Source organism: Trachurus japonicus, chromosome 13, assembly GCF_045865225.1.
Source record: "Trachurus japonicus isolate A0001 chromosome 13, Traja_1.0".
Lineage (NCBI taxonomy): Eukaryota > Metazoa > Chordata > Actinopteri > Carangiformes > Carangidae > Trachurus > Trachurus japonicus.
The window spans coordinates 337,063-364,167 of record NC_140919.1 but is presented as its reverse complement, the minus strand read 5'-3'; the positions used below and the strand labels follow the sequence as shown (position 1 = coordinate 364,167).

The window sequence follows — 27,105 nt, the reverse complement described above, 5'->3', positions numbered from 1 at the left end:
GTTTGTATGCGGCCGCGATTCCACTTCAGTGAAATACGTATTCATGAAAGCGATATTTGATTTTTGTCAATAAAAAGCCAATAAAGTCCCATACTCTCCCTTTAAAGATGGAAGCGTTGATTATTACAGGACAAAAACCACGGTGACTTTTACTCAGCTGCTGATGAAGGACGAGGCCTAATATCACCAAGCTAAAAGTCTCTGAGCCGCCAGCGTCACTGAGGAGAAAAACACATTTTAAACACATTCACTGTTCATGTTCAACTTTACAGGCTGTTTGTGAGCTGGTCGCAGGTAAACACACACAACAAGAAACACAACTGGAAACAAACATACTATAAGAGACTTTCATTTATCCCACTTATGGGAAATTCACTTGTTACAGCAGCGATAAACAACAAGCAAGAGTAAAGAGAATATAAAAAGAGACACACTATGTTTACTCTTTTGTGAGCTACTAAAAATCATCTGAGGAAAAAAAATACAATGTGTTTTCAGTTGCTGAAATATTGGACAGTATCGGGGACATGGATAAGAATAAATGTACGATTTATGTGTACAAGAGTGGTAACATACACAGAACAAAAGAAATTCATTTAAATACTGGATGAGGTAGGGGAGTGTTATCAAGAAGATTTATGTGTCAGTCCTGATTAATGTCGATAAATCAAAACGTTGACCCAGCAAACAGCTTTGATGTGAGTGGGAAGCAAGTTGTGATTTTGCAGTGAGGTAGTGAACAGAAAATAGTGACTTGTGCAAAAGTGGCAGATCATAGTGCAAATAGTGTATGGACAGTAATATGATTAATGAAATGGTTTTTCTTTTTTATGTTTGTACTGAATCAATTAATCGATTTTATATGTAATGTGCATTTTCCATACTGATCCTATCAGCAAATGATTTTTCCGTAACAATTTCTGTAACTGAGTTTATTGTTGAACTGAATTTATCTAATCATGTAAATAATTGGATGTGAAATAATAAATAAAAAAAGTTTATATGAACCATGTCTGTTTATTTGTGGTGTTCGTCAGGTCTCTACGGGTGGCAGTGTAGGATTTCTTTATGCACAGTGATGCGTTTTTTACCCCTTAATCACTCACTCCCTCACTCTCTCCTTTTGTTTCCAGCAGCGTCACATTACAAGTCCTTTTTTTGTTGTTGCATTGATCCAGTTGTGTTTTTCTTGTCAACATTTCAACTATTAAAGGGGAACATCACACGAACCTGGACAAGAGTGTGGACAGTTGTTTGTTATCAGAGCATCAAAAACAGTCTCATGCAGGACAGTATAATGTTATTTTTAAAAGAATCAGTAAATGAATTAATTAGCCTAATAAACAAACTTTTTTTTTTTTAATTAGGATTTTGCCTATTTACTTATGTACTGTATCAAATTTGGACAAAAATGGCACTCTGTGTCCATCAATATGCAACCTTTAATTTGAAGGCGAACAATCCCCATTTCCGACTCCCCACTTCCTGGTTTGTTTCTCATTACAAGTTGGATAATGAAACAAATTGACATTTAATCTCACTGAGTTTTATTGTAGGCTACATACTCATTCAGCGGAAAGTGAAGCCGTAGAGCGCGTGTTTATTTCCTCTGATAGTGTAATCCATTACTTTGAGACGTTACTCTCTCTAAACCTTAGAGTGACGTCTCTTCATTAACCCCTGAAAGACCACCGGAAGTTAAGCTGTCTGAGTTGGTTTCTCCTTTAAAGCTAAGTCTTTCAATTAGTGAAAATGACAAATTATCACATTCATTTATGTATAAAATTCGGCTTTTTGGCTCTTTAGATAACCTATAGGCTCCTTTTTGTACTTCCATCCAGCCACGTGAACTTTATTTATTTATAAGTCCCGACCGGAAGAGCGCTCGCTGTGCCGTCGGCCGCCTTGACTGAGCAGCAGCGGTGCAGCGCCGTGATGCCGCTGCTGCTGTGTCTCGGAGCAGCAGCAGTCTGCTTCTACGTGATAGTTTACTACGGTTTGTTCCGAGGAGCGAGATGTTCGAGTCCCGTGACGCTGGAGGGGAAGACGGCCATTGTTACAGGTAACGAGCCTCACCTGTCGGCTGCTGCTGCACGTGGAGCAAACAGCCGTGACGTCGCTGTTTACGTAAAACACTGGTTGTTTTGTGTCAAATCTGATTTAAAAAGGGGTTTATTGTTAATAAAACAACAAAGTTTAGCGGCAAAGTGAAGCTACAGTTGGTTTAATGGCCGCTGGATCAATGTTTCAAAATAAAGGTCAGGTGATAAACTTCAACAGGTCCCAACTAACAGGAAAAAGAGTTTGCATCTTAAAATATCTAATAATATACGAGTCAGATCTTTACCGTAGCCCTGACAACAAATTAACAAATTAAAGCTACTATTTAGGAAAATAGCTTGAGCTGCACCATGATGTGGATCGGTGGCTCATCCAACTGTCCTTGTCTCATATTTTACATTTGATTCATATTTTATCCTTTGTGTATGTGTTGTCAACAAGAAATATTAAATACAAAGGGTTTTGATCGACAGTTAGGCTTCACTGAGTTCAATACGGTGCCATCTTTGTTGAGTTTGACGTGTCTGAAATGTTTTTTTTTCCCCCCGTGCAAAGGAAGCAACACTGGCATCGGCAAAACCACGGCTCTGGACCTGGCGAAGAGAGGAGCGCGGGATCCTGGCCTGTCGAGACAAGGAGAGAGCTGAGGCCGCTGCTTTCGACATCCGCAGAGTGAGTAGTACTGTACGCCACGAGGAAGACGCTGCGTCGTCGGCTGCTCATTGAGATCGCTGAGTCCAGATCACATGATGTCAGTAGATCAACTACTCTGAAAACCGTGACCACAGAGCAGAGTGCAGATACACACCTGTTTGATATCAGCCTCACTTTTCTTCTTCTAACCAGAGTCCTTGTTGTTGTTTATGTTTCAGGAGAGCGGGAACAACCAGGGGGCTATTGCACAAAAGTAGAATAAAGAAATCCAGGATAACTGAGCAAGCGCGGCTTGACCTAGTCTGGTCGGAGCATCTTGGCTTAATTGGTTGCACGAACGCTGATCCAGGCTGAGGAGCAGCGGCTTTGTCAAGCCAGGTGGAACTTATTCTCTCGTCAGTAGACCACAGACATTGATCACAGATTCACTGATGAGAGGACAGGTGTGGCTACTTTCCTCCAATCAACAGGAACTTAGTGCTGACGTCAGGTGACTCACCTCTTAAAAAAAAAAAAAAAAAAAAGCACCACTGTCGTAAAGCTCAGAGAGAGGCAGCGGACAACTGCGGACTGATTGAATAATCCAAAACTATAATCACAGCTCAAGTTCCTTTCACAAACCAACAGTTGTGCACTTTGCCTTAATGATGAGCAGTGGAAGTTGATTCATTGCACAAATTCCTTATAATCTGAAGTACATAACAAGTAATACAAGTTCATACAGCAAAAGTGGCCAAAAGTTCAACAGGTGAAAATGAATTACCGGTAAATATAAAAACATTATGCAGTCTGCTGCTTCAATAAATTGCTGATAACAATGTTCACATGAGGTTTATAAATTATTTGGAAGGTGGTTGCTCACAGTCACTCAATTTTATTCTCATTTTCTTACCTCTACCAACATTAGGCCAATATATTAACATTTTATTAAAAAAAAAATAGAAAAATAAATCTATATGCCATTTTTGCTACATTGCTTTTTATGAGAAGCCAGTAATATATAGCTACTAGTGGTCATAAAATATCATAGATGGACACAGATTTGTAAATGTATTTAGTTTGTTTATAAATCAGGCCAATATGAACATAAGGACATGGAATAACTGTCTGAAACACGTTGATTTCTGATCAGAGTGACTGCTGACTTCACAGATAAAGACAACAGAATCAACTAAGCCTGGCTGTTAGCCTGGTCTGGAGCAGGCTAGCTGCAGAGAATGAATCACCATGGTAACTTGACCAGGATAGATTTGAGCTGCTTTCATGCAACCGACTTGAGGCCAAATTAAGCCAGGATAACCAACATATCCCGGCTTAATCCCTGATCTAGGTTTTGTGCAATACCCCTCAGGTGATGTTCATGCAGCTGGATCTGGCGAGTCTGAAGTCCGTTCGCAGGTTTGCCGAAACCTTCTTGAAGACCGAGCCCAGACTGGATCTACTCGTCAACAACGCAGGTGAAGATTATGTAGAAATATGATGAAATAGTCCTTTACCTTGTATGCTCCATCCATGTTTTGTCTTAATTTCATGAAACAAAGTCAGAACATTGTGGTAGAATAAGGAGACCTAGTTCATTCTAGACCACAGACATGTGACATGGATCTATTGGACATGGACTAAGCATCAAGTCTGAGGTCAGAATTGCTCCAAATGACGTTCAAATATTCTCTCTAAAAAAACACACGCAGGTTTGAACCATTTGAATATCTATATTTGCACGTTATGTCAATAACAGGAGGACAAACTAATACAACAAGACATAACTACTGGTATAGGTATTTTTATTTCAGTTTTAACATGTATTTGAAAACATTGCACATATTCCGCATTTTTTGCTGTGACCAAAATCCTAAGTATTTCCAAACGGGGTTTGGGGAGTCCAAACTGCACTCTCTGCTCTGAACTTTCAGCCATTTAGTTTTTCTCTCTGCCATTGTTTTTGTTGCGTCTCACTTTCAGCAGTGAGTGACGCTGTGCAAGTGCAACTCCTGTGACCTGTCACTGCAGTGCGCCCACTGACAAAGCAGCCACCGACGTGTTTTTTTCCAAATCTTTTTTTTTTTTTAATATTCAAATATATATTCGAATTTATAATAATCGTTGACAGCCCTAGCGACAGTACCATCACTAACACCTGAGTCGTTGGGTACAACACAAATCAAACTACAGAAACATCGTCATCGAGCGCAGCTGTAGTGGTAAACTGTGAATCTAAGCAGGAATTAAGCTCCTGCAATAGAAGTGTTTATATGTATGGAGAAACCCAGAGAGGAAGAAGAGGAGTTGAATGTGCACCTGGTTGCAGCAAGAAAAAGATGCAATGCCAGTTTTTGCAAAGAGAGCCTGAGGTAAGTTGTATTGAATCTACATAACTGTATGTTGTTTGAGGCATCACAGTGACGTCATTCCTCACACGGTGTACACAGTCTGTAATACACTCTCTGTATTTCAGGTGTGATGGGTCCAGGGCGGACGGCGGAAGGCTTCGGCGCGGCGTTGGGGGTGAACCACCTGGGTCACTTCCTGCTCACCAACCTCCTCCTGCAGCGGCTGCAGCGGTGCGGGCCCAGCCGCGTCGTCACCGTGGCCGCGCTGCTGCACCGCTTCGGTAACGTCCACTTCCCTCTGCTGGCGTCCCAGAAAGATTTGGTGTCGGGTCGGTCCGGCTGGCACGACCTCCAGGCCTACTGCAGCAGCAAGCTGTGTAATGTGCTCTTCACCAGGGAGCTGGCCAACCGGCTGGAGGGCAGCAGAGTCACCTGCTACAGTCTGCACCCAGGTCAGTGGACTACACATGGTTTAAAACTAGAGCTTTTAAAGCTCCATACAGTATAAAGGTAGATGTTTGTGTTAAAGCTCCATACAGTATAAAGGTAGATGTTTGTATTAAAGCTCCATACAGTATAAAGGTAGATGTTTGTGTTAAAGCTCCATACAGTATAAAGGTAGATGTTTGTATTAAAGCTCCATACAGTATAAAGGTAGATGTTTGTGTTAAAGCTCCATACGGTATAAAGGTAGATGTTTGTGTTAAAGCTCCATACAGTATAAAGGTAGATGTTTGTATTAAAGCTCCATACAGTATAAAGGTAGATGTTTGTATTAAAGCTCCATACAGTATAAAGGTAGATGTTTGTGTAAAGGTAGATGTTTGTGTAATGGTAGATGTTTGTGTTAAAGCTCCATACAGTATAAAGGTAGATGTTTGTGTTAAAGCTCCATACAGTATAAAGGTAGATGTTTGTGTTAAAGCTCCATACAGTATAAAGGTAGATGTTTGTGTTAAAGCTCCATACAGTATAAAGGTAGATGTTTGTGTTAAAGCTCCATACAGTATAAAGGTAGCTGTTTGTATTAAAGCTCCATACAGTATAAAGGTAGATGTTTGTGTTAAAGCTCCATACAGTATAAAGGTAGATGTTTGTGTAAAGGTAGATGTTTGTGTTAAAGCTCCATACAGTATAAAGGTAGCTGTTTGTATTAAAGCTCCATACAGTATAAAGGTAGATGTTTGTGTTAAAGCTCCATACAGTATAAAGGTAGATGTTTGTGTTAAAGCTCCATACAGTATAAAGGTAGATGTTTGTATTAAAGCTCCATACAGTATAAAGGTAGATGTTTGTGTTAAAGCTCCATACGGTATAAAGGTAGATGTTTGTGTTAAAGCTCCATACAGTATAAAGGTAGATGTTTGTGTAAAGGCAGATGTTTGTATTAAAGCTCCATACGGTATATAGGTAGATGTTTGTGTTAAAGCTCCATACGGTATAAAGGTAGATGTTTGTGTTAAAGCTCCATACGGTATAAAGCTAGATGTTTGTGTTAAAGCTCCATACGGTATAAAGGTAGATGTTTGTGTTAAAGCTCCATACAGTATAAAGGTAGATGTTTGTGTTAAAGCTCCATACAGTATAAAGGTAGATGTTTGTATTAAAGCTCCATACAGTATAAAGGTAGATGTTTGTATTAAAGCTCCATACAGTATAAAGGTAGATGTTTGTATTAAAGCTCCATACAGTATAGAGCTCCGGGAGCTGACGTCACGGTGACGTCACGCAGCCCCGAAACTGACAGCGACGCCATTTTGGCAGGAATCTGAAGATTTTCGTAGCGTAGATACAGGGGAGAGCCGGGTGCGGAATGAGAATAACAAAGCGATTTTCTCCGAGCCCATACAAGTTTTACATGTATAACTTTGTCAGCATGTAGTATGACCTAACAGAACTGCTAAACATATTGAGGATGCGTCTTACTTTGACCGAGTTACGTTCAAGAACCAGCCGTTTTCAGTGACAGAAAAAATTCACTCCGGCGTAATTTTTTCGATCGATCAGCTGTGTTTACCATTTCAGATGTCATAGTTATGATGGCTAGACGGATAAATTAGTCCTCAAACACACCCTAAAGCTTGACATGTCAGGGTTTTAGGTTTAAGTGTCGGGAGTCACTGTGGGGAGTCAGCTGTCCCTCATCCCTCTGCACATTGACAATGAGCCTGCCTGTCACTCTGTCGGTACCGCGATCACACTGTGTGTGTTACAGGATTAATTAAAACACACAACGTAACGTAAACAATGTGACTGTACATGTAGATAGTGCGGGAGGACAGACGTGGATCGGTGGACCAGGAGAACAGCTGCATAACATTTTGGCAGTAAAATGGAAGATTTTAAGCCGTCTGTTCACATGATCACACTTTAATTCCAACACATTGGACTTAATATATATATATAAACTAAATAGATTAAATATTACCGACCCTTATAATGCCCCCGGGGTGCTTTTCAAAAGTATCTCCGGCCGCCGGCGGACGTCCCAGACCTGCAGTATGTGGACACAGCTAAGTTAGGCTACCTGATCAACTTTGCATCGCGCTGCTCTAAAAGCATACAAAAGCCTGGAGGGTTAAATTACACATGGACGCAGTCTGGCTTTGTGATGAACGTCCAGCTGTGGAATCTACCAGCAGAAGCCTGCTGTATCCTCACTAGAGGGGTAAGTGTCGTATCATCCCAGTTAATACAGTGTAGCATGGCTAACGTTAGCTCGTAGCTGTCCGGGGTGCTATCGGGGTGCCGGCCGGGAGCTCTCCCCGGTGCTGATCAGCCCGCGGCGGATGCGGCGGTGCGCTGCGACCTCTGGGTCAGCTTGGAAAGGCTGGAGGCGAAGGAGACTCACATCTTATGTGTTTGCCTCTTTCTTTTCTTTTTGTCACCGTCTTTCTTGCTTGTGTCATTTTGTGGAGCACAAAGAGCATAAAGCCGGCTTTTGTATGCTTGTAGAGTACTTGATCAGGTAGCTGTGTCCAGATACTGCAGGTCTAGGACATCCTGTTAGGCAAAAATATTTTTGAAAAGCACCCCGGGGGCATTATAAGGGTCGGTAATATTTAATCCATTTAGTTTTTTTTATATCAAGTCCAATGTGTTGGAATTAAAGAGAGATCATGTGAACTCAGACGGCTTCGGCGCTTACAGTCAATGCTTCCGCACTGGTCAGTTTCCTGCCAAAATGGCCGCTCGAACGCTGGAGGTCACGTGGGGTCCGGAGCTCTATAAAGGTAGCTGTTTGTGTTAAAGCTCCATACAGGATAAAGGTAGATGTTTGTATTAAAGCTCCATACAGTATAAAGGTAGATGTTTGTATTAAAGCTCCATACAGTATAAAGGTAGATGTTTGTATTAAAGCTCCATACAGTATAAAGGTAGATGTTTGTATTAAAGCTCCATACAGTATAAAGGTAGATGTTTGTGTTAAAGCTCCATACAGTATAAAGGTAGATGTTTGTGTTAAAGCTCCATACAGTATAAAGGTGTAGTGTGATTATAAACAGGGGTACACATAGAGCTACTCAGATGAGTACCAGGGGAGAGTGTTTGGTACTCACCCCTGCGGCGTGCGGTCCTAATAAGTGCAGTCTTCCTCACTATCGTCCTCAGTCTCCCCCCCACTGTCCTCTGCTTCATCCTGCGTGGTGGATGATGAAGATTTGCCTTCCTGTCTCTGATTAAGCCTCCGAGCAGCTGTCTCCATCCAGAGGTCAACAGCTGGCTTTGGGTCAAATGTCTCTGTGGTCTTTTTTGACAGGTGAATGTGCATCAAGGCTGAGAGACGAGCAGGTGACAGACGAGATCTGTACTTGGTTTTTATGATGTTGAGATGTGAGAATCCCCTCTCACAAGCTGCACTGCTTAAAGGCAGTGTAAGAGACGGTTTAACCAACTTGTTGATGTTAGAGTAATCATCTGGGCCACTTGTGTTCACTATTTGAACCAAGTCATACACAGAGGAGGCTCCCAAGCGTTTTCCTGCCTGCTTTAAGCGCATCCATTCTCTCACAGTGGTGTCTCTGTCAAGTTTCAAGGTGGCCTCATATTTCTGAAGAATGCTGCAAACTGTTGTGTTGCCAAAACGGTGGAGTTCTTGCATTTCTTGAGGCCATGTTGAAGGATTAAATACTAAGAAATGATCACATGACTTGAGGGAGTCAAATCTGATTTCAAACTGTTCAATTAATCCCCTGAGTAAGTTTGACTTGTCAGCATCGGTATTAGAAACAGTTTGAGTGCTGCTGTGGTGGCCTTCATTATCAAGCAGAAGTGTGAACTGTCCAATAGCCACCATGAGTTCATCCTTACATTCTCCAATGGTCAGCTTTTCCTTCTGAAACCTAATGGATGTGGTCTTCAAAATGTTGCCAATATCCAGCATGTTGGCCAGAAAGCACTGAAAACCCTCTGTGCAGACATGCTGCAATTCACTGTTATCACTCGTGGCCAGTTGCATTTTAATGGCTGGCAATAGTCTAGATATTTTTTAACAGTGTTTCATGTCTCCATGCAGACCATCTGATATTATGAAACTTGCCCAGTTTCACAAAGGAGATGCCATTTTCTTCACACAATTTCTTCAGTGCTGCAGTGTGTTTTGCTCCACCTTTTTGTAAATAAAACTGCAGCAGCTTGACCACAGAGCGATTAAATGTCTCGCAGTAAGGAACGTTGCGATCAGCTGATTTTGCGCAGTTCTCCAGTGTGTGTGCAGTGCACAGAATATGCACAAGAGAGTTTCCTACCGCCACAAGTTGTCGTAGTTTGGGCACAACACTGTTGTACGTACCGACGTTAACAGCAGCCCTGTCTGTGCACACGGCGACCAACTTCGTTGTCCAGTCATCCAAGCCTGCGTCGTGGAAAAGCCTCACAAGTCCATCTGTTATAGCCTGCGCGGTTCGGTCAGCACCCAGTTCAATCAATCCAAGAAAGTCCGACGTGAATTCTCCGTTGCTGGACACAGACACGATGTAAACGATTTCCTGCTCGGTTTTTGTGATGTCCTCAGATCCGTCAGAAAGCAGCCCCCAAAATGCAGCAGACTGCAACTTTTCTCTTAACTCCCCGCTGATAGTGTGTGAGATGGTCTGCATTATCCGTGTGCCTCCTTCACGTGAGTGATAAGCACCTCCGACATTCACTCCAAGCCGCTTCAGTAAAGTGATATCCTCAGAATAGGAAGACATGGGACGTGTGTGTTTATCCTTATGAAAGGCAAGGAGAAAAATATTACACAGGGCTTGCCGTTGTTCTTCATTTAGCTTGTCTCGCCATTTGTTTATCAAATAAAGGATGATTTACATTTTTTGAGCCCTTATAAAATGCACCTGTATTGTCTGCTAGCTGTGGATGCGAGTGGCAAATCTTGCACCACATTTCAGTGCGCTCCTCATTAACATCAAGCCACTGCACATCTTGGAGCCACTTTTCAGAAAAACCTCTTTTCTTCGGCTCTGGCTCGGTTTGTAGTTTCTTTGGTGGTGGTGAAACGCCAAAAAAGCTGCTTAATGTCTTTTGTTTTTTAGACATGTTTTTTAGCTTTGTGTAGACAAGGTCTCTGATGGCGGTAACTGTCAGGTACGCAAATGCGCCGTAGCGACACACGTGATGTTACGCATTTCTCATTTTCGCCGTGCATGCGTACCTGCGTACCAGTTATGTGCACCCCTGATTATAAAGCAGCTCTAGGTTCTATATTAATACTGGGAAAGTATCAAAGCCTCAGTCCACAGAGAAATGCACACAGCCTGTATTCAGAAACTGAGCCTTAAAACCAGCCGTCAGGACTTCCTGTTGTTACTAGAGCTCCAGAGAGAAGCTGAGAGAGGAGATGGAAAACTACACTGAGATGGTTTTTGGTTTCTAAAACTACAAATATATCTTCTTACAGATGAAAACATCAAATTAAATTCCAGGAGCAGAGGAACATTTCCAGCCTTTAACAGCAGAGTGAGTGAGTGACTGTAGTGTGACTGAGCAGCTCATTAAAGCTCCTCATCTCTGCTCTTCCCAGGAGTCGTCTCCACAGCCCTGTGTGGCAGTCTGAGCCGGTGGCTGCAGCTCCTCCTGATGCCCGTGGCCAAGCTCTTCTTCATGGACCCGGAGGCGGGGTCTCAGACCAGCCTGCACTGCGCTCTGCAGGAGGGCATCGAGCCGCTGAGCGGACGCTACTTCTCTAACTGCGCTCTGCAGCAGGTGGCAGCGAAGGGACGAGACGACGCCCTGGCTAAGAAGCTGTGGGAGGTGAGCGAGAGGTTGACCGGGTTATCGTGACGGACTCTAGAGTCCTGATCCAGGAGCTGCAGAGAGAGACCGGGTCCACACGACACGGCTCTGCAGGGTTTCTGTATTCATGTTGGTCTGAGGCTACTTTAACACTTGGGCCTACTGTTCCTCAAAGAGACGCCATGATTGTGGTCAAACCAACTTTTCTTACTGCACTGTATGGAGCAGCGTTCTTCAGACTTGATGACCGACTGGTTTAAAAAACAGATGAATGGTTCATGTAACAGTCTGCAGCTGGTCCAGATGTTCAGCCAGGTCAGGATGAAGCCACCAGCCTGAGCTCAGACATGTCGGCTCAGTCGTTAAAGCCCTGTGTGTGTGTGTGTGTGTGTGTGTGTGTGTGTGTGTGTGTGTGTGTGTGTGTGTGTGTGTGTGTGTGTGTGTGTGTGTGTGTGTGTGTGTGTGTGTGTGTGTGTGTGTGTGTTTTTATCATCATCATAATCCCTCTCTTGTGAACTTTGATTGAACTAAATGAAAAGGAAGTAAACAAAAACACTGGGTGGTTTTTTGTCCCTCAATTTTGAGTTTTATCAAAGGTACAAAATGATGTTTCAAAGTTGAAATCCACTCAAGATCTCAGCAAAGATTTACCTCAAAATGCAGATTGAACGATGACGACTTCATTTTGAGCTGACCCCTCTTTAGTCTCAAGTTTTATGTTTTAGAAATTAGGACATTTCTGTGTGTGTGTGTGTTGCGGCAAGGTACTGCAGGTCCTTTGCCTGTTGACATAGGGGAACATGTTCTATAAATCTGTTAATTAAACATGTATTAATGCATTGATGTAAAGTATCTTAAAAAACAATTTGCACATGTCTGCTCTTGATGCTCTGCTGTTGAACAACTGTTGTGTTGTTGCTGAACCAGTACAAAGTGACAACAGTGTTTCATGTCTACAGAAAGTTTTATACAAAAGGAGGAAGAGGATAAATGATGTTATATAAAACCACAACATGCCAAGGTGCTGATCGCTGCTAAAACTGTTTAATAACACAAGAAAACGTCTTTCCTGTCAGGACGTCTTGTTAGAGGGAGGGCTGGATGTGCACACACAGTTAAAATAAGAACCCACTTATCATTCTGGTATGTTTATTTTGGATATCAGAATGTTTGAAGATTAATTAAGATTTTATTCAACTAAGTTTTGTTCTTAAATCTTTGACATGTTAAAACCCTGTGCAGAGACGAGGGTGTGGGTGTTGTTCATTAAATATTAAAGTATATTTTTGGGGCTTTTTGGCCTTTAATGTACAGGACAGTTGAGAGAGAGACAGGAATTGGGAGGCAGAGAGGGGGGGAGTGACACGCAGGATAGGGCCGCTCGGTGCGGGATTCGAACCGGGGTCGCCTGCAGTGAGGACTATAGCCTCAACACATGGGGCAGGTGCTCTACCAACTGAGCTGGATTTTTTACACTAATTCTACTTTAACAATTTACAATGACAATAACTGAATAAATATGAAAGAGTGTAATACTTACCTCTAATCCTGACTGTAGCATAACAGAGATGGGGACTCGAGTCACTGTGACTTGGACTCGAGTCGACTCGAGTCGCTATTTTGATGACTTGTGACTTGACAAAAAATAAAAGACTTGCGACTTGACTCGGACTTGGAGGTTAAAGACTCGGGACTTGAGACACGATGACGTGAATGACTTGAATGACCAGCCGCCACCGCTGAATTTCTCACCGGCACGGCACCAGCTCAGTCTGTGTTTTTTTTTTTTCACCGCCAGACTTTTCATGCATTTATTTTGAAAGGACGGCTGGAGAGAGAGAGGGAGGGGGAGAGAGAGTGAGAGGGGGGGTTGATACGGAGCAAAGGGGCCGTCAGGGTCGCTGCAGCGGCCGTGATATGACGCTCGCAGCTCAGTGTTTTTAATCGGAGACTTCATCCAGAGTTTCAGTGACGGTGAGCGGCCTGTCACGCTGCTTCATCGCCGCGTCGCCGCCGCTGTTACCAAGTAGTTTTAGATAATAATTTGATATTTTATATTCAAAAGTCAAAGAATGTGGAACATTGAAACATCCCAGGATGCTATGAGCAGCCAATCAGCTAACAGCTGTAGTTGGGTTGCAGCACCATCTGCAGCAGTGAGAACGTGAGGCTGAAGGAGAGGAGATTAAAAAAGGACACGTTAGCTCCTCCTCGCTATGGTAACGCTGGTAACAGGTGACTGTTACCGTATGTCTATGGTTATTGAGTGCAGGCTGAGAATGGTGTTGTCATGATAGAATAGATTTTCTATTCTAATATATTGTCGACACTTTATTTAGATTAGATTCTGCGGGTGAAATTGCAATAATAAGGTGACTTGACTTGACTTACCCAAAGAAAAATGACTTGAGACTTACTTGAGACTTGCACATGTGTGACTTGGTCCCATCTCTGGCATATAACTGTGGAGAAGAGTGAAAAACAGACTCAAGTCTACACAATGATACAGGAAATATAGAAGTATAGAAGTGTCAGCAGACCAACTGTGTGAATATACATGTCAACATAAAGAGGTCAGAAAGTAAAGGCTCTCGTACTCATTTCATCTGACCAGTTGTAGCCCGTTACAGACAATATTCACCTGTTAGTAACAATGGAAACAGTTTCAACTAAACACTGATTCCTGATGATGATTCAAACAAATGAAGCACAACATCAGTGACTGTAGGTTTAACACATCTGACTTTACTGAACATTATCTTTGTTGTTAGTCAGTGTTGTCGTTGATGAAAATCCATGGTTCAAAGCCCCATGTGGTTCCTGTCAAAGTCTCATTACTCATCCATTTAATCCACTAGCATAGCATTCATCAACACGCAGCATCACATCCACAACGCCGTCGGCTCGGCCCAGAGGCATGATGGGAGTTCCACTACTGCCATATTCAGTGGGCCACATAACACGGAGGTCACCCCGAAAGTCCCGAGCTTTTTCAGTGAATGTGACAGTTGTTGTAATAAAAACTCTTGTAATCTCTGACATGGACGCTGCTCTGCAACAGACTCTACTGTGCATCATTAATAGTAGTGAATAGTGAACTCACCTCTCTCTGCTGCTCTGGTGGCTCCTTACATCCTTTGTTGCAGCCGTGTGGCTCGCTGACAATGTCACTTCTCTCACGTCACATCCAACGTCCTGTCTGTCGTCACGGCGATATATGATACTAGTTGTCATAGTGTTTGATTGAAGATGATTGGCTGGCTCCTACCTTAACCCACACTGCAAAAACTCAAACTCTTACCAAGAACATTTGTCTTTTTTTCCAATCGAAACTAATCTCATTCTACTTAAAATAAGACTCATCACATAAAAAGTAGTTTTTAGACACTATTTTTTTTTACTTCTTTCAAGCAGATTTTCAATTGAAATAAGTAGAAAAATCTGATAGTGGAGCAAGTTTTTCTTTCTTATTACAAGCACAAAAAAAATTGCTTTCACTGGCAGATTTTTCTACTTATTTCAAGTGAAAATTAGTTTGAAACAAGTGAAAATGATCTAAAAACAAGTTCATTTTTAGGTGATGAGTCTTGTTTAAAGTGGAAAGAGATTAATTTGACTTGAAATGAGACATTTTGACAAGAAATAAGACAAATATTCTTGGAAAGATTTGGGGTTTTTGCAGTGCATAAGCTTCTCCTGTAACTACTATACTCATGTAGTCTGTAGGTTACAGTTGTTATGGTTCTTCAACAGTGGACTGACTGTGTTCCCAGTCATGTTGCTCAGACTAGAGCCAGAAACCAGTCCACTCTGAAACACAGTGAAGTGAGCCTGCAGTCCAGCCTGGTCATGTGACCTTCTACCTGAACACACCACTTTCATATGAGTCTTCATTCATGTTCATGCCCTGACCCCTTGTGGTTGTTAGGTGGCACTGCGTTACATTGAGAAGAATATGAACAGGTGAGTGTTAAATGTTCACTGTTTCAGGTCTGAGTCTCATCACATCATCCATCATTTATTATCATTTAAAAATATCATTATAAACCAAAGACTAGAAATGAAATCATGTGATCAAGTTGTTTTTTGTTTCTTAACTAAATAAAAAATGTATCTCTAATAAACATCAGTCTGTGATTTACTTTCAAACCAAAAGAGAATAAGAGTTATTTGTGTCACAATCAAGACATGAAATTCTTCTCCTTCTTTATTTTTTAATTACTTTTATAATTATTTATTTGAAACCAGAAACCATATTCATATGGATGGATCTGATTTTTAATTTAATTAAACCAAAGATTAGAAACAAAATAATTTGTTCAATTTGGTTTTTGTTTCATAACAGAAAGAAAGAAAATCAAACAAAATATTCAAATTCTGAGTTTTTCTAATTAATCCTTTCATTTCATTTCATTTTTAATTTAACCTTTATTTATACAGGTACTCTCATTAAGACATGGTGTCTTATTTTCATTCTCATTTGACAGAGACAGTAGCTCAGTGCACAGACAGGACGAGGACATCAAGAGTGAATAAATATAAATAAAAGCCAAATAAAAGAAACTGTCAAACACCAAAGATGCACCATTTTGACAGTTTTTTTTTTTTTCTCTTCTGATGCCAAAAGCTTTTTTTTCCATTTTCATTTTGAAACAGCAGATTTACAGGTTTTTTTTCCTTTAGAAAAAGAACAAATATGGATTATGTGATGATACCCAGACCATTTCAGTCTTAGAAACTCATCAGCTGTGTAGCCGACCATCTTGGTAACTTAATAAACTTAATACTAATAGATGAATCCTCAGAGTTGTGTATCAGTGCTGGTGGATGTGACTGTCTCTGACCTTTGTGTAGAGTCTGTGTGAACGCTGCCTGAATCCCTGTAGATCAGCTGTGACACATGGGAAGATGTGCTGGCTGATGAATCCAGGTGGACAGCATGTGATGTAGCAGCAGCAGCTGTGATGAGCCTCTGTCATGAGCCTTCATGGAGCTCACAGGTCGTCAGCATCCATGAAGGAGAAGCTGTTAGTGAAGAAAACTCCAGTCAGACCATGGTGAAGCACACTGATGTTTCCACAAGCTGACCTCCTGCTTTTAACAGCTATTTACTGGACTTTTCTTTAAACACTGTCAAAGCTACAGGACAGAGAAGTTCATGCCCTGACCCCTTGTGGTTGTTAGGTGGCACTGCGTTACATTGATAAGAATATCAACAGGTGAGTGTTAAATGTTCACTGTTTCAGGTCTGAGTCTCATCACATCATCCATCATTTATTATCATTTAAAAACATCATTATAAACCAAAGACTAGAAATGAAATCATGTGATCAATTTTTTTTATTTGTCCTGTAGCTCACTTAAAAACTTAAAAAAGTCTGTGATTTATTTTAAAACTAAAAGAAATTCTGACATCATTGGTGTCACAATCAAGAAATTAAAAACATAATATAAAAAATGATGCCTTTTTAGTTTTTTACTGTTATTGTTATTTTATTTTGAAACCAGAAGCCAAATTCATGTAGATGTATCTGGTTTTTAATTCTAAAGCAAAGACTAGAGACAAAATGATGTGATCAATGTGTTTTTTGTTTCTTAACTAAAAGAGTTTGAAGTTTTGCTAATGAAACCTCTCATTTGTGATTGGGCAGAGACAGGAAGAAGTCCAGCAGAACCACGGCTCCACAGCAACAATGAAGCTAAACGTTAGCTATTAAACACTGATCTGCTACATCCCAATCAGCACAGAATGACTGATGAGTTTATCAATACAATGTTCAGCATGAGCCTATATCCAAAAACCAGTGGAGCCAGCAGAACCACAGCCCAGAATAACCTTCACAACACTCTCTGCCTGTTCAACAGTCACGCTGCTAGGATTAGCCACAAGCTAACATGAAGCTATCAAAGTGAGTGAAAAGCTTTTCCGTATCAATGAACTTGTCATGTCTCTCACTCAGCATCATCACAGAACATCAGCAGTTGTTGTCTGGAGCAGATCTTCACATGTATGATCAATAAAGTCACCTTTAACCCTCAAATAGAAAGTTAGATTAACGGAGCTCAGTACAAGTCAACCTACCACGAGACTCCCACAGCAGACTGTTGCCTAGAAACGGGTCAACCCGCCAAGTCTGCAGGGGCTCGTTAGTGTGGCCTTTCAAAATAAGAGCTTCTAACTCATACATCATAATAAATACATAAAAAATAAATAAAGGAGTGAAGGACTTCATATTGTAACAGGGAGATAAATAATAATAAATTAAGTGTTGTGCACCTTCCATAATAACAGAATTACAGTTAGTGGAATTACTAACTCCTTAACATCCCAACTGTTTGAACTGTTTATTTTAAACCTGTACAGAAAAGAAAATTGAAAAAAAAAAAGAATCAGTAAATGAATTAAGTAATTAATTAATTAATAAACAAACATTGTGTTTGCATATATGTCTACATCTATTTCTAAACTTATTTTGAGATTTTTATTTTATTTTATTCATTAAGGATTTAGCCTATTTATTTATCTAGCTATCAAATTTGGACAAAAATGGCACTCCATGGTGTGTCCATCAATGTGCAACCTTTAATTTGAAGGCGAACAGTCCCCATTTCCGACTCCCCACTTCCTGGTTTGTTTCTCATTACAAGTTGGATAATGAATTGATGTTTAATCTCACTGAGTTTTATTGTAGGCTACATACTCATTCAGCGGAAAGTGAAGCCGTAGAGCACGTGTTTATTTTCTCTGATAGTGTAATACATTACTTTGAGACGTTACTCTCTCTAAACCGTAGAGAGTGACGTCTCTTCATTAACCCCTGAAAGACCGCCGGAAGTTACTTAAAGCAGAAGTAAGTGATCCGGTGGTTTTGTCTAACTTCTTGTCAGCAGATGGAGTTATCAGTCCCCGTCCTCGTCCCTACGTCACCACATTCAGGCGCATCCCTTGGCTGCACACACAGAGAGGACTGCCCCTTTATGCCGTTCTCTCTCCTCATAGGATAAAGGTTGTAGGATACAAGGAAAGTTTTCTCCTGGGCTCAGAGCAGAGCAGAGTGACTGACAGACCCGTGTTTCAGACCAAACACTCTATAGAAGTGATTGCTGTCGGAAGATACAACTATTTAAGACTTAGATTAACACAAACATTCACCTTACTTCTGCTTTAAGCTGTCGGAGTTGGTTTCTCCTTTAAAGAATCTGAATTGCCAAAGTTTGTCCAAAATTGCCCGACCACGTCACAAATGTATGTGTGTGTGTGTGTGTGTGTGTGTGTGTGTGTTTGTGTGCGCAGAGCTCCTGTATGAGGACGTGTTTGCTGTGTGGGAGGTGATCTGGGTGGCGCCCAGGATTTCCTCGCAGCACTTTGTCCTCTTCCTCGCTCTGGCTCTGGTCACAGTTTACCGTGTCATCATCATGGACAACAACATGGACTTCACTGACATCATCAAGTTCTTCAACGGTGAGACACACACACACACACACACACACACACACGCACGCACTCACACACCCAGTAGCTCATGGATTAATGATTATCTGTCTGATCCACAGAGATGGCTGAGCGTCATGATGTCCAACACATCCTGAAGATAGCACGGGTCGGGAGCTGGTTCACAAAGTCCAGTCTCTGATGGACAACAAGTGACCGAGGAGGAGGAGGAGACCCGACGCTCCACTCTTCCTCCCTTCACTCTCCCAGACAGTTTTCCAGACCTCCACCTCTCCGGAGCAGGTCCAGATGGACCCGGTCTCCTCCCGGCCCAGATGAAGCCCCTGATCTGGGGGAGGGGGGGGGTGGAGAAGTGCTGCTGAGCTCCGGCGCTTGGCCTTGATCTGTTTACATTCACCTTCACGTGGAATGCTCATGGTGTCCGTTCAGACATGTGGATTTGTCTGCATGCTTGTGAGTTTGATCACACTGTGACGCATCCTAGAGTCTCCCCAGTCCTGCAGAGCTTGTGTGAGCGCATGACACACACACACACACATGTACACACACACACACACACACACACACACACATAAACACACACTTATACACACACACTCACTGACACAGCACATGGTGGCTGCCTGTCAGGAAGCTGCAGCGCTCAGTGTTCGTCCAGCAGAGGGCAGCGTCCACACAGAGGAGCAGAAGACTTTGCCACGAAGAAGTTTTCATTAGTGACCAAATGAACTGTGCCAACGACCTTTTCATGAGTGTTTTCTACTACTAGCATGTGTGTTTTTACCCCCTGACCCCTGACCTCTGACCCCTGACCTCCCCCTGTTTCTTTCGTCCTCTGGTCCAGGAGTTTATTATCACACAGTTGTTGCCTTTATCAGTGACAGCCCACGATACCGAGTTGCACTTTTTGTAAGGGTTTCCTTCCTGGTGCCTGTGGGGGTGGGAGGGGGAGGGGGAGGGGGGGCTGCGCTGTTGAAACTGCAGCCGACTTTTCCGAGCAGGTCAAAGGTGAACGCAGGTTTGAGTCCAGTTCCAGGACGGAGCAGCACAACAGTGACGACTAAAGCACAGCACAGGCCTCTGAGGTCACGACCTTTAGCAGGTTCCACTCTCTGATGTCACTGAGTACGGTGGCTGACGAGGACAAACCAGCTGCAGATTCATGGACACAAACAAGACAATACAAAACAAACACAACAAGGAGGTAAAAACAACAACAACAACAACAATTTCAAGGACAATTCCAGGCAAATTCAAACTGGGGCTAAAGTTTCCTAACATTTTAGGTCTAAAAGTCTCAAGTTTACGTTACGTTCAGTGTGTTTACAGGTAGAACAAACAACATCCAGACTTACTCTGACTGCTACGAAGACGTTGTGGCTCCGAGTTGATATTCCTTTGATGATAAAACAAACAGGAGCTTCAGACGACCTGTAAACACGTTAGCCCTTAACTTGACTCTCAGTTTACAAAGATGTCCACTTGCTTGAAGTGAAGAAACCCCTCGGGTCTGTTTCAAGGGGAGCATACCTATATCCTATATTGGGGAACATAGGACCCTCTTTTGAATGAATGAATGAATGAATTTATTTATTTAAAACAGGGACAATGCACAAAAACATTAATCTTGTAAAACAAGAAGAGATGCTTTGAGCCAGGTTATAGCAACAATTGCTAATTTCCACCTGTAGTCCCTGGGCAGGTAAAGTGGGAACAGATACAATACTAAGATTAATTGAAATATGACATAATAACCATAATAAAAAAAAATAAAACATTTGAAAAATGCTCCTATGTTCCCCATTTTTCCCAAAAAGGGTTCTATGTTCCCTGGTCGCAATACATACTGGGGAACATAGGACCCTTTTTCAGAAAGAGGGTCCTATGTTCCCCGCTGTTGCTGGTCGATGGACTCTCTTATCTGGACTCTTAACCAACTCCTTTCTTCATGGCCTAAACCCAACTGATGGGACAATTACACTTCTCACTCAAAGTCACAACTCAACTTCTCACTTAAAAATAGGCAAAAATATGCAAAGTCACTCATAACTCCATTTCCAGGTTTAGGTACAAAAATTGCATGTTCGCCGCTGGGTCCTTTTGGGGAAAAGGGGGGAACATAGGATTCTTTTTTAGAAAAAGGGTTCTATGTTCCCCAGTCCCATACAAAGTGGGGAACATAGGGATGATCCCGATCGGCGCTGCTGTGGCGATGCAGAAACAGAAATATTAGAAACTAGACCCCAGGTTGAATTTGCCTGGAATTGTCCTTGAAGAGCTCCAGGCCTGTAGCTGTAGCTAATGCTAACGCTTACTGTATCGCCATACTCTGGAAGGCCAAAGGTTAAAGCTCGAGTGTTCTGTTGTTTGTTGTTTTGACTTCCTGCTGCTCGTTGTTTTATTTGTTTTTTCTCCTGATGGAAAAAGTTTGGGCCTCGTCAGCCACCGTACTCTGTGCAGACTATGACAGTTTTATAACCATCCTGTATTTTTGTCCCAGCTGAACTGATTTTACTGCTTTTTAATGTTGGTCAACACTTTGTGTAGCAGGATGTGAACTGAAGACGCTGTATAAATAAAGTTTGATTTGACGTGAGCTCAGGGTCCAGATCATCTGACCCTGAAACTGAGACTAAAACAACAGAAACATCGACATTAGACCGAGGAATCAGACGCATCAGGTTCTGATCCACAGACCAGAAGAAAAACCACCAGCTCATGTTTTCCTGTGGAACCGGAGTCAAACTCGCTCACTGACCTGAACGCATCGTGAGAGCTGCTGCTGCTGCTGCGTTCAGGGCCGTCAGGAAAACTCGGCTGCAGTCACTCGTCCATGTGGAACCCGGTGGTTTTCCGGCCCCCGGTCCAGCCTGTGAACTTCAGACCTGCTCGGACCGGGTCGGTCTGAACCACAGACCTGAGGCCACAGGTGTGAAAACCAAACACACCTGAGCCGAAGCCAGACTGCGCCCAGTGAGTCAGTATTAGTAACAGCACAGAGCACGTTCCCGTACTGAAGGGAGTCTGGGACATTTTTGATACTGTTTCCAACCCCCTCCCTCCCCCTCCTCCTCCTCCATCGTGACCCTTTATCTCCGCCCTCGCCGCCTCCTCAAAACGTCCAACACGGCTGCATATGATTGGTCATCCAGCACGGACCTGCACCTGTGATCCGAGTGCCAAGAGTCTTCCCCAGTCCTGACGTGTGCTGTAGTCACCTGGCTCTGATTCGCTGGTTCGATCCCAGGAACGGGCAGTGGTGTGGATGTAACCTCGTAGCTTTGTTTTTCTTCCAATCAGGACGTTGTGTACCAAAGCCTTGAAGCAGCCCCCTCTGTGGCATGACGACAATGTGCAACTTCATACTGCATCTTGAGGACTGACTGTTTACTATGTGTGTGAACTCTTTTTGAAAATGGTGATCTTGGATTCTTTAACTACTGTGCAATTTCTGTCGTTTGAGGAAAACCCCATCAAAGTCTATATTGCTGTAAATATGAACCCCAACCCAATATTTCTATGAAGACCCTCAGAACATATATATATATATATATATATATATAACTTATTTTGAGATCTATTTTTTATGTTGGTTTTAGCAGCACTAGTCGGAGGTGTGTTCTGTGCAGAAAAGCAGAATGTGTGCAGACTGTGTTACACGTTGACTGTTAAGTGTTCTTTCTCAATGTCGTGCACTGACTTCAAGATTTCACATTTCTATTTCTGTAGAGAGCCAGTGTTGCATTGCTGAACATGTACTGGTGAGGATGTATCATTGGCCTTGAATGTACTGTATTATTAAACAAGAGGTTGTTCACTAGTGGCTGCTCTCTGTCCTCGTGCTGCTCTCGTCAGTGTCACACACACACACACACACACACACACACACACACACACACACACACGGACCAAAGAGCAACAGGTGAGTCACAGTTCAAAATTTTTTCATGAAACCTTTATGGTTCAATGGTGGTAATAAACAGCAGTAAAAAACACCAGTCTCTCTACTCAGTTTACAGATGTCACCCCCACCCCCCCCCTCCCTGTTTCCTGTTTAAAGTTTACTTCCTCTTCGACCCAGCGGTTGTGTCGCAGTTTATTTCCTCGTGTGAAGGTAAGGTGAACAGTCTGGATGTTTTCCTCGTTAACACCTGTCGTTACCTGAGTTCTCTGCCCTTCAACTTGTGGTTGTGTTGTTGTTGTGTTATTATAATGTTACTGTAGCTGAGTCAGAGCTGCAGCTGTAAAGTCTGGACCGACAGAACCGTGTCCTCCATGTTGTGTGGATGTTGTGGGTAGAACCGTGTCCTCCATGTTGTGTGGATGTTGTGGGTAGAACCGTGTCCTCCATGTTGTGTGGATGTTGTCGGTCACTGATCAATACTGACAGTTTTCTTTATTGATGATTGATTTTCCAGTGTTGATCGATGTTCAGCATCAGGTTCTTCACAGTAACTGAGTACATTTAGTGCAGTACAGTTGTGAGGTACTTGTACTCTCCTTGAGTATTTCCTTGTTGTGCTACTTCCTGCTTGTACTGCAGCTCATGTAGCTGACAGGTGAAGCTACTGGTCACTTTGCAGCTGCAGGTTGTAGATTAAAAACACCTGATGAGCTCAGAAACACACGATTAAATATGAAACCACAGCATGTTTGTCCTGTGACTCTGTAGGTTCCATCAGCTCACTGACTCATTGGAATGAATGAGAAGAGGAGCAGCTGGACACTGTCTGTGGTTACACACAGTACACACTCTGGGTTATTGATTATTGGACACAAATCATCAATATTGTTGTGGAGAATCTTTTAGAGCTGCAACAGTTGTTTAATCAACATTTTTCAAGCAGAAATTTTCAGTTTTCAGCCTCAAAAACTGAAGATTTCCTTGTTTTCTCTGTTTGATTCGACTGTAAACTGAATATGTTTGTCTCTTTGATTGTTGCTATGACAAAACGAGACATTTGAAGACGTGGCCTCAGACTGAGAGGAACTTGAACGCATCATTTGTCTGTATTTTGTGACATTTGATGGAGCAGACGATGAATGGATGGACAGAGACAATAAGTGTCAGTGGCAGCTGGAGAGTGTTTTTTCTCTCTTTGAATTTCCAGTGTGAGTGAAATGAGTGAATGTTGTGATAGTGGAGCTGTGAGGTGAAATAAGTCTTGGCCCAGTTGTTGTGTGTGTAATAATCAGCTGTAGCTTGTTTGATCCAGTGGTTTTCTACAGGGACGCTGTCCACACAGAGACTGTGTCACATCAACTCAGTGGATCTCAGTCCTTGTGTGTGTCAATGGATGGAAACAGTGGTCCATGGATCATGTTGCTGGGCTGCAGCTTCATGACGCCATCTAGTGGACTGATAGTAGAAGTACAGCAGCTGATGGCAGCTTCCTCTTCCTCACTGCTGTGTGACTGCATTCAACTGACACTGATATGAAGCAGAGAAGAAGAGCCAATCAGTGGAGGAGCAGCTGGAGACATGATGGACATGTGAGCTGCTGTGCAGATGAATGATGTGTGTTTCCTCTGCAGGTGAAGCTACAAAGTGTGTGTGAGCTGATGTGGATGTGAGCTCAGCAGCATGGATCAGTGTGAGGACAGAGAGGAGGGAGCCCCTCCCTCTAAGAAACTGTGTGTGAAACGTAAACACAGGACCAGAGGTCAAAGGTCAGATGAGCATCTCTAACTGTCCATGACTCAGATCACTGCTCCATCATTATTCACACTCAAAGCTCTGTGTGTGTTGTGTTCAAGACCAAAGCAGCAGCACAAGCCACAGTCTGCTGGACCTGGACCTGGACCTGGACCTGGACCTGGACCTGGACCTGGACTTCGACCTGGACTTCGACCTCGTCTACGACCTGGATCCAGCTGTGAGTCCATGAAGAGCGACTTCTCTGTGGATCTTGATGGAAGGTCAGAATGTAAAACAGTCAGAAAGACTTTTCTCTCTAAAAGTCAGTTGTTGTGTTTATTAAAAGATTGAAGATATTTTTCATCAGTTTTTCTCCAACATGCACATTTATCAGTTGTGTTGTTGTTTCAGGATCCAGCAGCAGAGACCAGACTCTCCTGAACCCAGCTGTCTGTCTTTAAAGAGCAACATGTCAAAGGGCTGGCTCATTGACTTTAAAGGAGGACGTGGATCAGCTGATCAGATGTAAGAGACAAAACTACATTTCATAGTTTTTGACTTTCTGTTGAACGTTCTTCCTGTGGAGTCACATTTCAATGATTCTCATTAAAAACTGAGTTATAACTCAGACACACGTTCAGTGAATGACTGACAGCATCCCATGCATCTTTTTTCTGTTATTGCATCCACTGCTGACGCTACTAAATATAACAGCTGCTTTTTGTTCACTTCCTGCAGCAGTCGCTCCACTTCAGCACTGAAGTTCTTTTTATGTTTGGAGTCCGACGCTCCCTTTAGATTTTTGTTTGGGCATTTTAACTTTCTTTCTCAACTCACCTTCTCTGGCATTCTGGATTTAACAACACGTTCATGAGTCTGACGTAGAGTTTGCATGTTCTCCCCGTGCATGTGTGGGTTCTCTCCAGCTTCCTCCCACAGACCAAAGACATGCAGGTTAACTGGTGACTCTAAACTGCCCATAGGTGTGAATGTGTGTGTGTATGTTGGCCCTGTGACAGACTGGTGACCTGTCCAGGGTGAACCCCGCCTCCTGCCCAAAGTCAGCTGAGAAAGGCTCCAGCTCACCCTCCACCCTAGTGAGGATGAGCTGTATAGAAGATGAATGAACTTAAAGAGATATTGGTGAATGAGGCCCACTGTTACAAAATGTAGGAAAAGGAACTCATTAACATTTGTAACCCTTAAAATAACTTTGCAGAGAATTCTTTTGAAAACCTAAAACTGTTTAACATGAGTTGTGTTGTTGTTTCAGGATCCAGCAGCAGAGACCAGACTCTCCTGAACCCAGCTGTCTGTCTTTAAAGAGCAACGACTCAAAGAAGTGGCTCATTGAGTTTAAAGGAGGATGTGGATCAGCTGATCAGATGTAAGCTGTAACTGACAGTCAGACTCAGGTTATTGTAGAAAAGAACCAGTTTGTACGACGTGTTGTTGGACCAGGTCTGAAACCAAAGTGTCTGTGTCTGTTGTGAACGTCCTCAGGGGACATATAAAGTCCATCTTGTATTATCTCTCTGTACTGATGTTGACTTGGCACTGATTCCTCCACAGAGTGGACCAGGAGAGCTCAGAGGTTCCCAGTGGTCAGTCTGCCCAGCAGCATCAAACACACCTGGACTCCATATTTATGGTGAGGACATGTCCAACAGCTGCTGTTACATCTGTTGTGTTCACCATCATCTCCATGCTGCACTTTGACACCAGTGGATTGTCAGTCTGTCCAACATGGATCTGATGTTTGGCTCCATGGTTTTAGTTTGATGCTGTCACTCATAGAGTTTCTGTTCCAGCTGCTGGAGGAGAACATGGTCACTTTTGTCAAGAACGAGCTGAAGAAGATCCGCAAGGCTCTGAGTCCAGATTACCCAGAATGCTCAGGGAGTCAGAGGGAGGATGAGGAGGTGTTGGACGTTGAGGATGAAGAGCAGAGGAAGAGCAGCAGAAGGGCATTAGTGAAGATCACAGTGAACTTCCTGAGGAGGATGAAGCAGGAGGAGCTGGCTGAGCGTCTGCAGAGCAGTAAGAGGATTTCTCTAAAGATTCAACATGATGAACAAATGAGACGTTCACTGACATCAACACATGGAGGGAAACATATAGTCGTTATTTAGAGGATTTAAATGTTATATTTTCTTTATGAATTTTACTGTGTTTTTGTTTATTCAGGAACTCCTGGTCCAGTTTGTGGACGTAAACTCAAATCTGTCCTGAAGAAGAAGTTCCAGTGTGTGATTGAGGGGATCTCTAAAGCAGGAAACCCAACCCTTCTGAACCAGATCTACACAGAGCTCTACATCACAGAGGGAGGGGCTGGAGGGGTCAATGATGAACATGAGGTCAGACAGATTGAGACAGCGTCCAGGAAACCAGAAACAACCATCAGACAAGAAGACATCTTTAAAGCCCCACCTGGAAGAGACCGACCAATCAGAAGAGTGATAACAAAGGGAGTGGCTGGCATTGGGAAAACAGTCTTAACACAGAAGTTCACTCTGGACTGGGCTGAAGACAAAACCAACCAGGACATACACTTCACATTTCCCTTCACCTTCAGAGAGCTGAATGTGCTGAAAGAGAAAAAGTTCAGCTTGGTGGAACTTGTTCATCACTTCTTCTTTGAAACCAAAGAAGCAGGAATCTGCAGGTTTGATCAGTTCCAGGTCGTCTTCATCTTTGACGGTCTGGACGAGTGTCGACTTCCTCTGGACTTCCACAAC

The 27,105-nt window shown here is 42.7% G+C and overlaps 1 protein-coding gene, 1 long non-coding RNA gene and 1 pseudogene across 3 annotated transcripts in view; all 3 read left to right on the top strand.

Annotated features, from left to right (window-relative positions):
* The window catches only part of LOC146975173 (uncharacterized), a 197,031-nt gene that overhangs the window by 33,094 nt on the left and 136,832 nt on the right, over positions 1-27,105 (top strand). The window contains exon 3 of the mRNA XM_085794664.1: positions 24,779-24,892. Coding sequence (XP_085650790.1) covers positions 24,779-24,892 — 114 coding nt within the window. The remainder of the gene's footprint in view (positions 1-24,778; positions 24,893-27,105) is intronic.
* Positions 1,912-11,612, top strand: LOC146975179 (dehydrogenase/reductase SDR family member 13-like; annotated as a pseudogene). The gene is made up of 5 exons (XR_015037419.1): positions 1,912-2,062; positions 2,617-2,745; positions 4,067-4,172; positions 5,171-5,497; positions 11,065-11,612. The product of XR_015037419.1 is annotated as a dehydrogenase/reductase SDR family member 13-like (transcript).
* LOC146975178 (uncharacterized) lies at positions 22,806-24,634 on the top strand. The gene is made up of 3 exons (XR_015037421.1): positions 22,806-22,843; positions 24,265-24,399; positions 24,487-24,634. It is a non-coding gene; the product is annotated as an uncharacterized LOC146975178 (long non-coding RNA).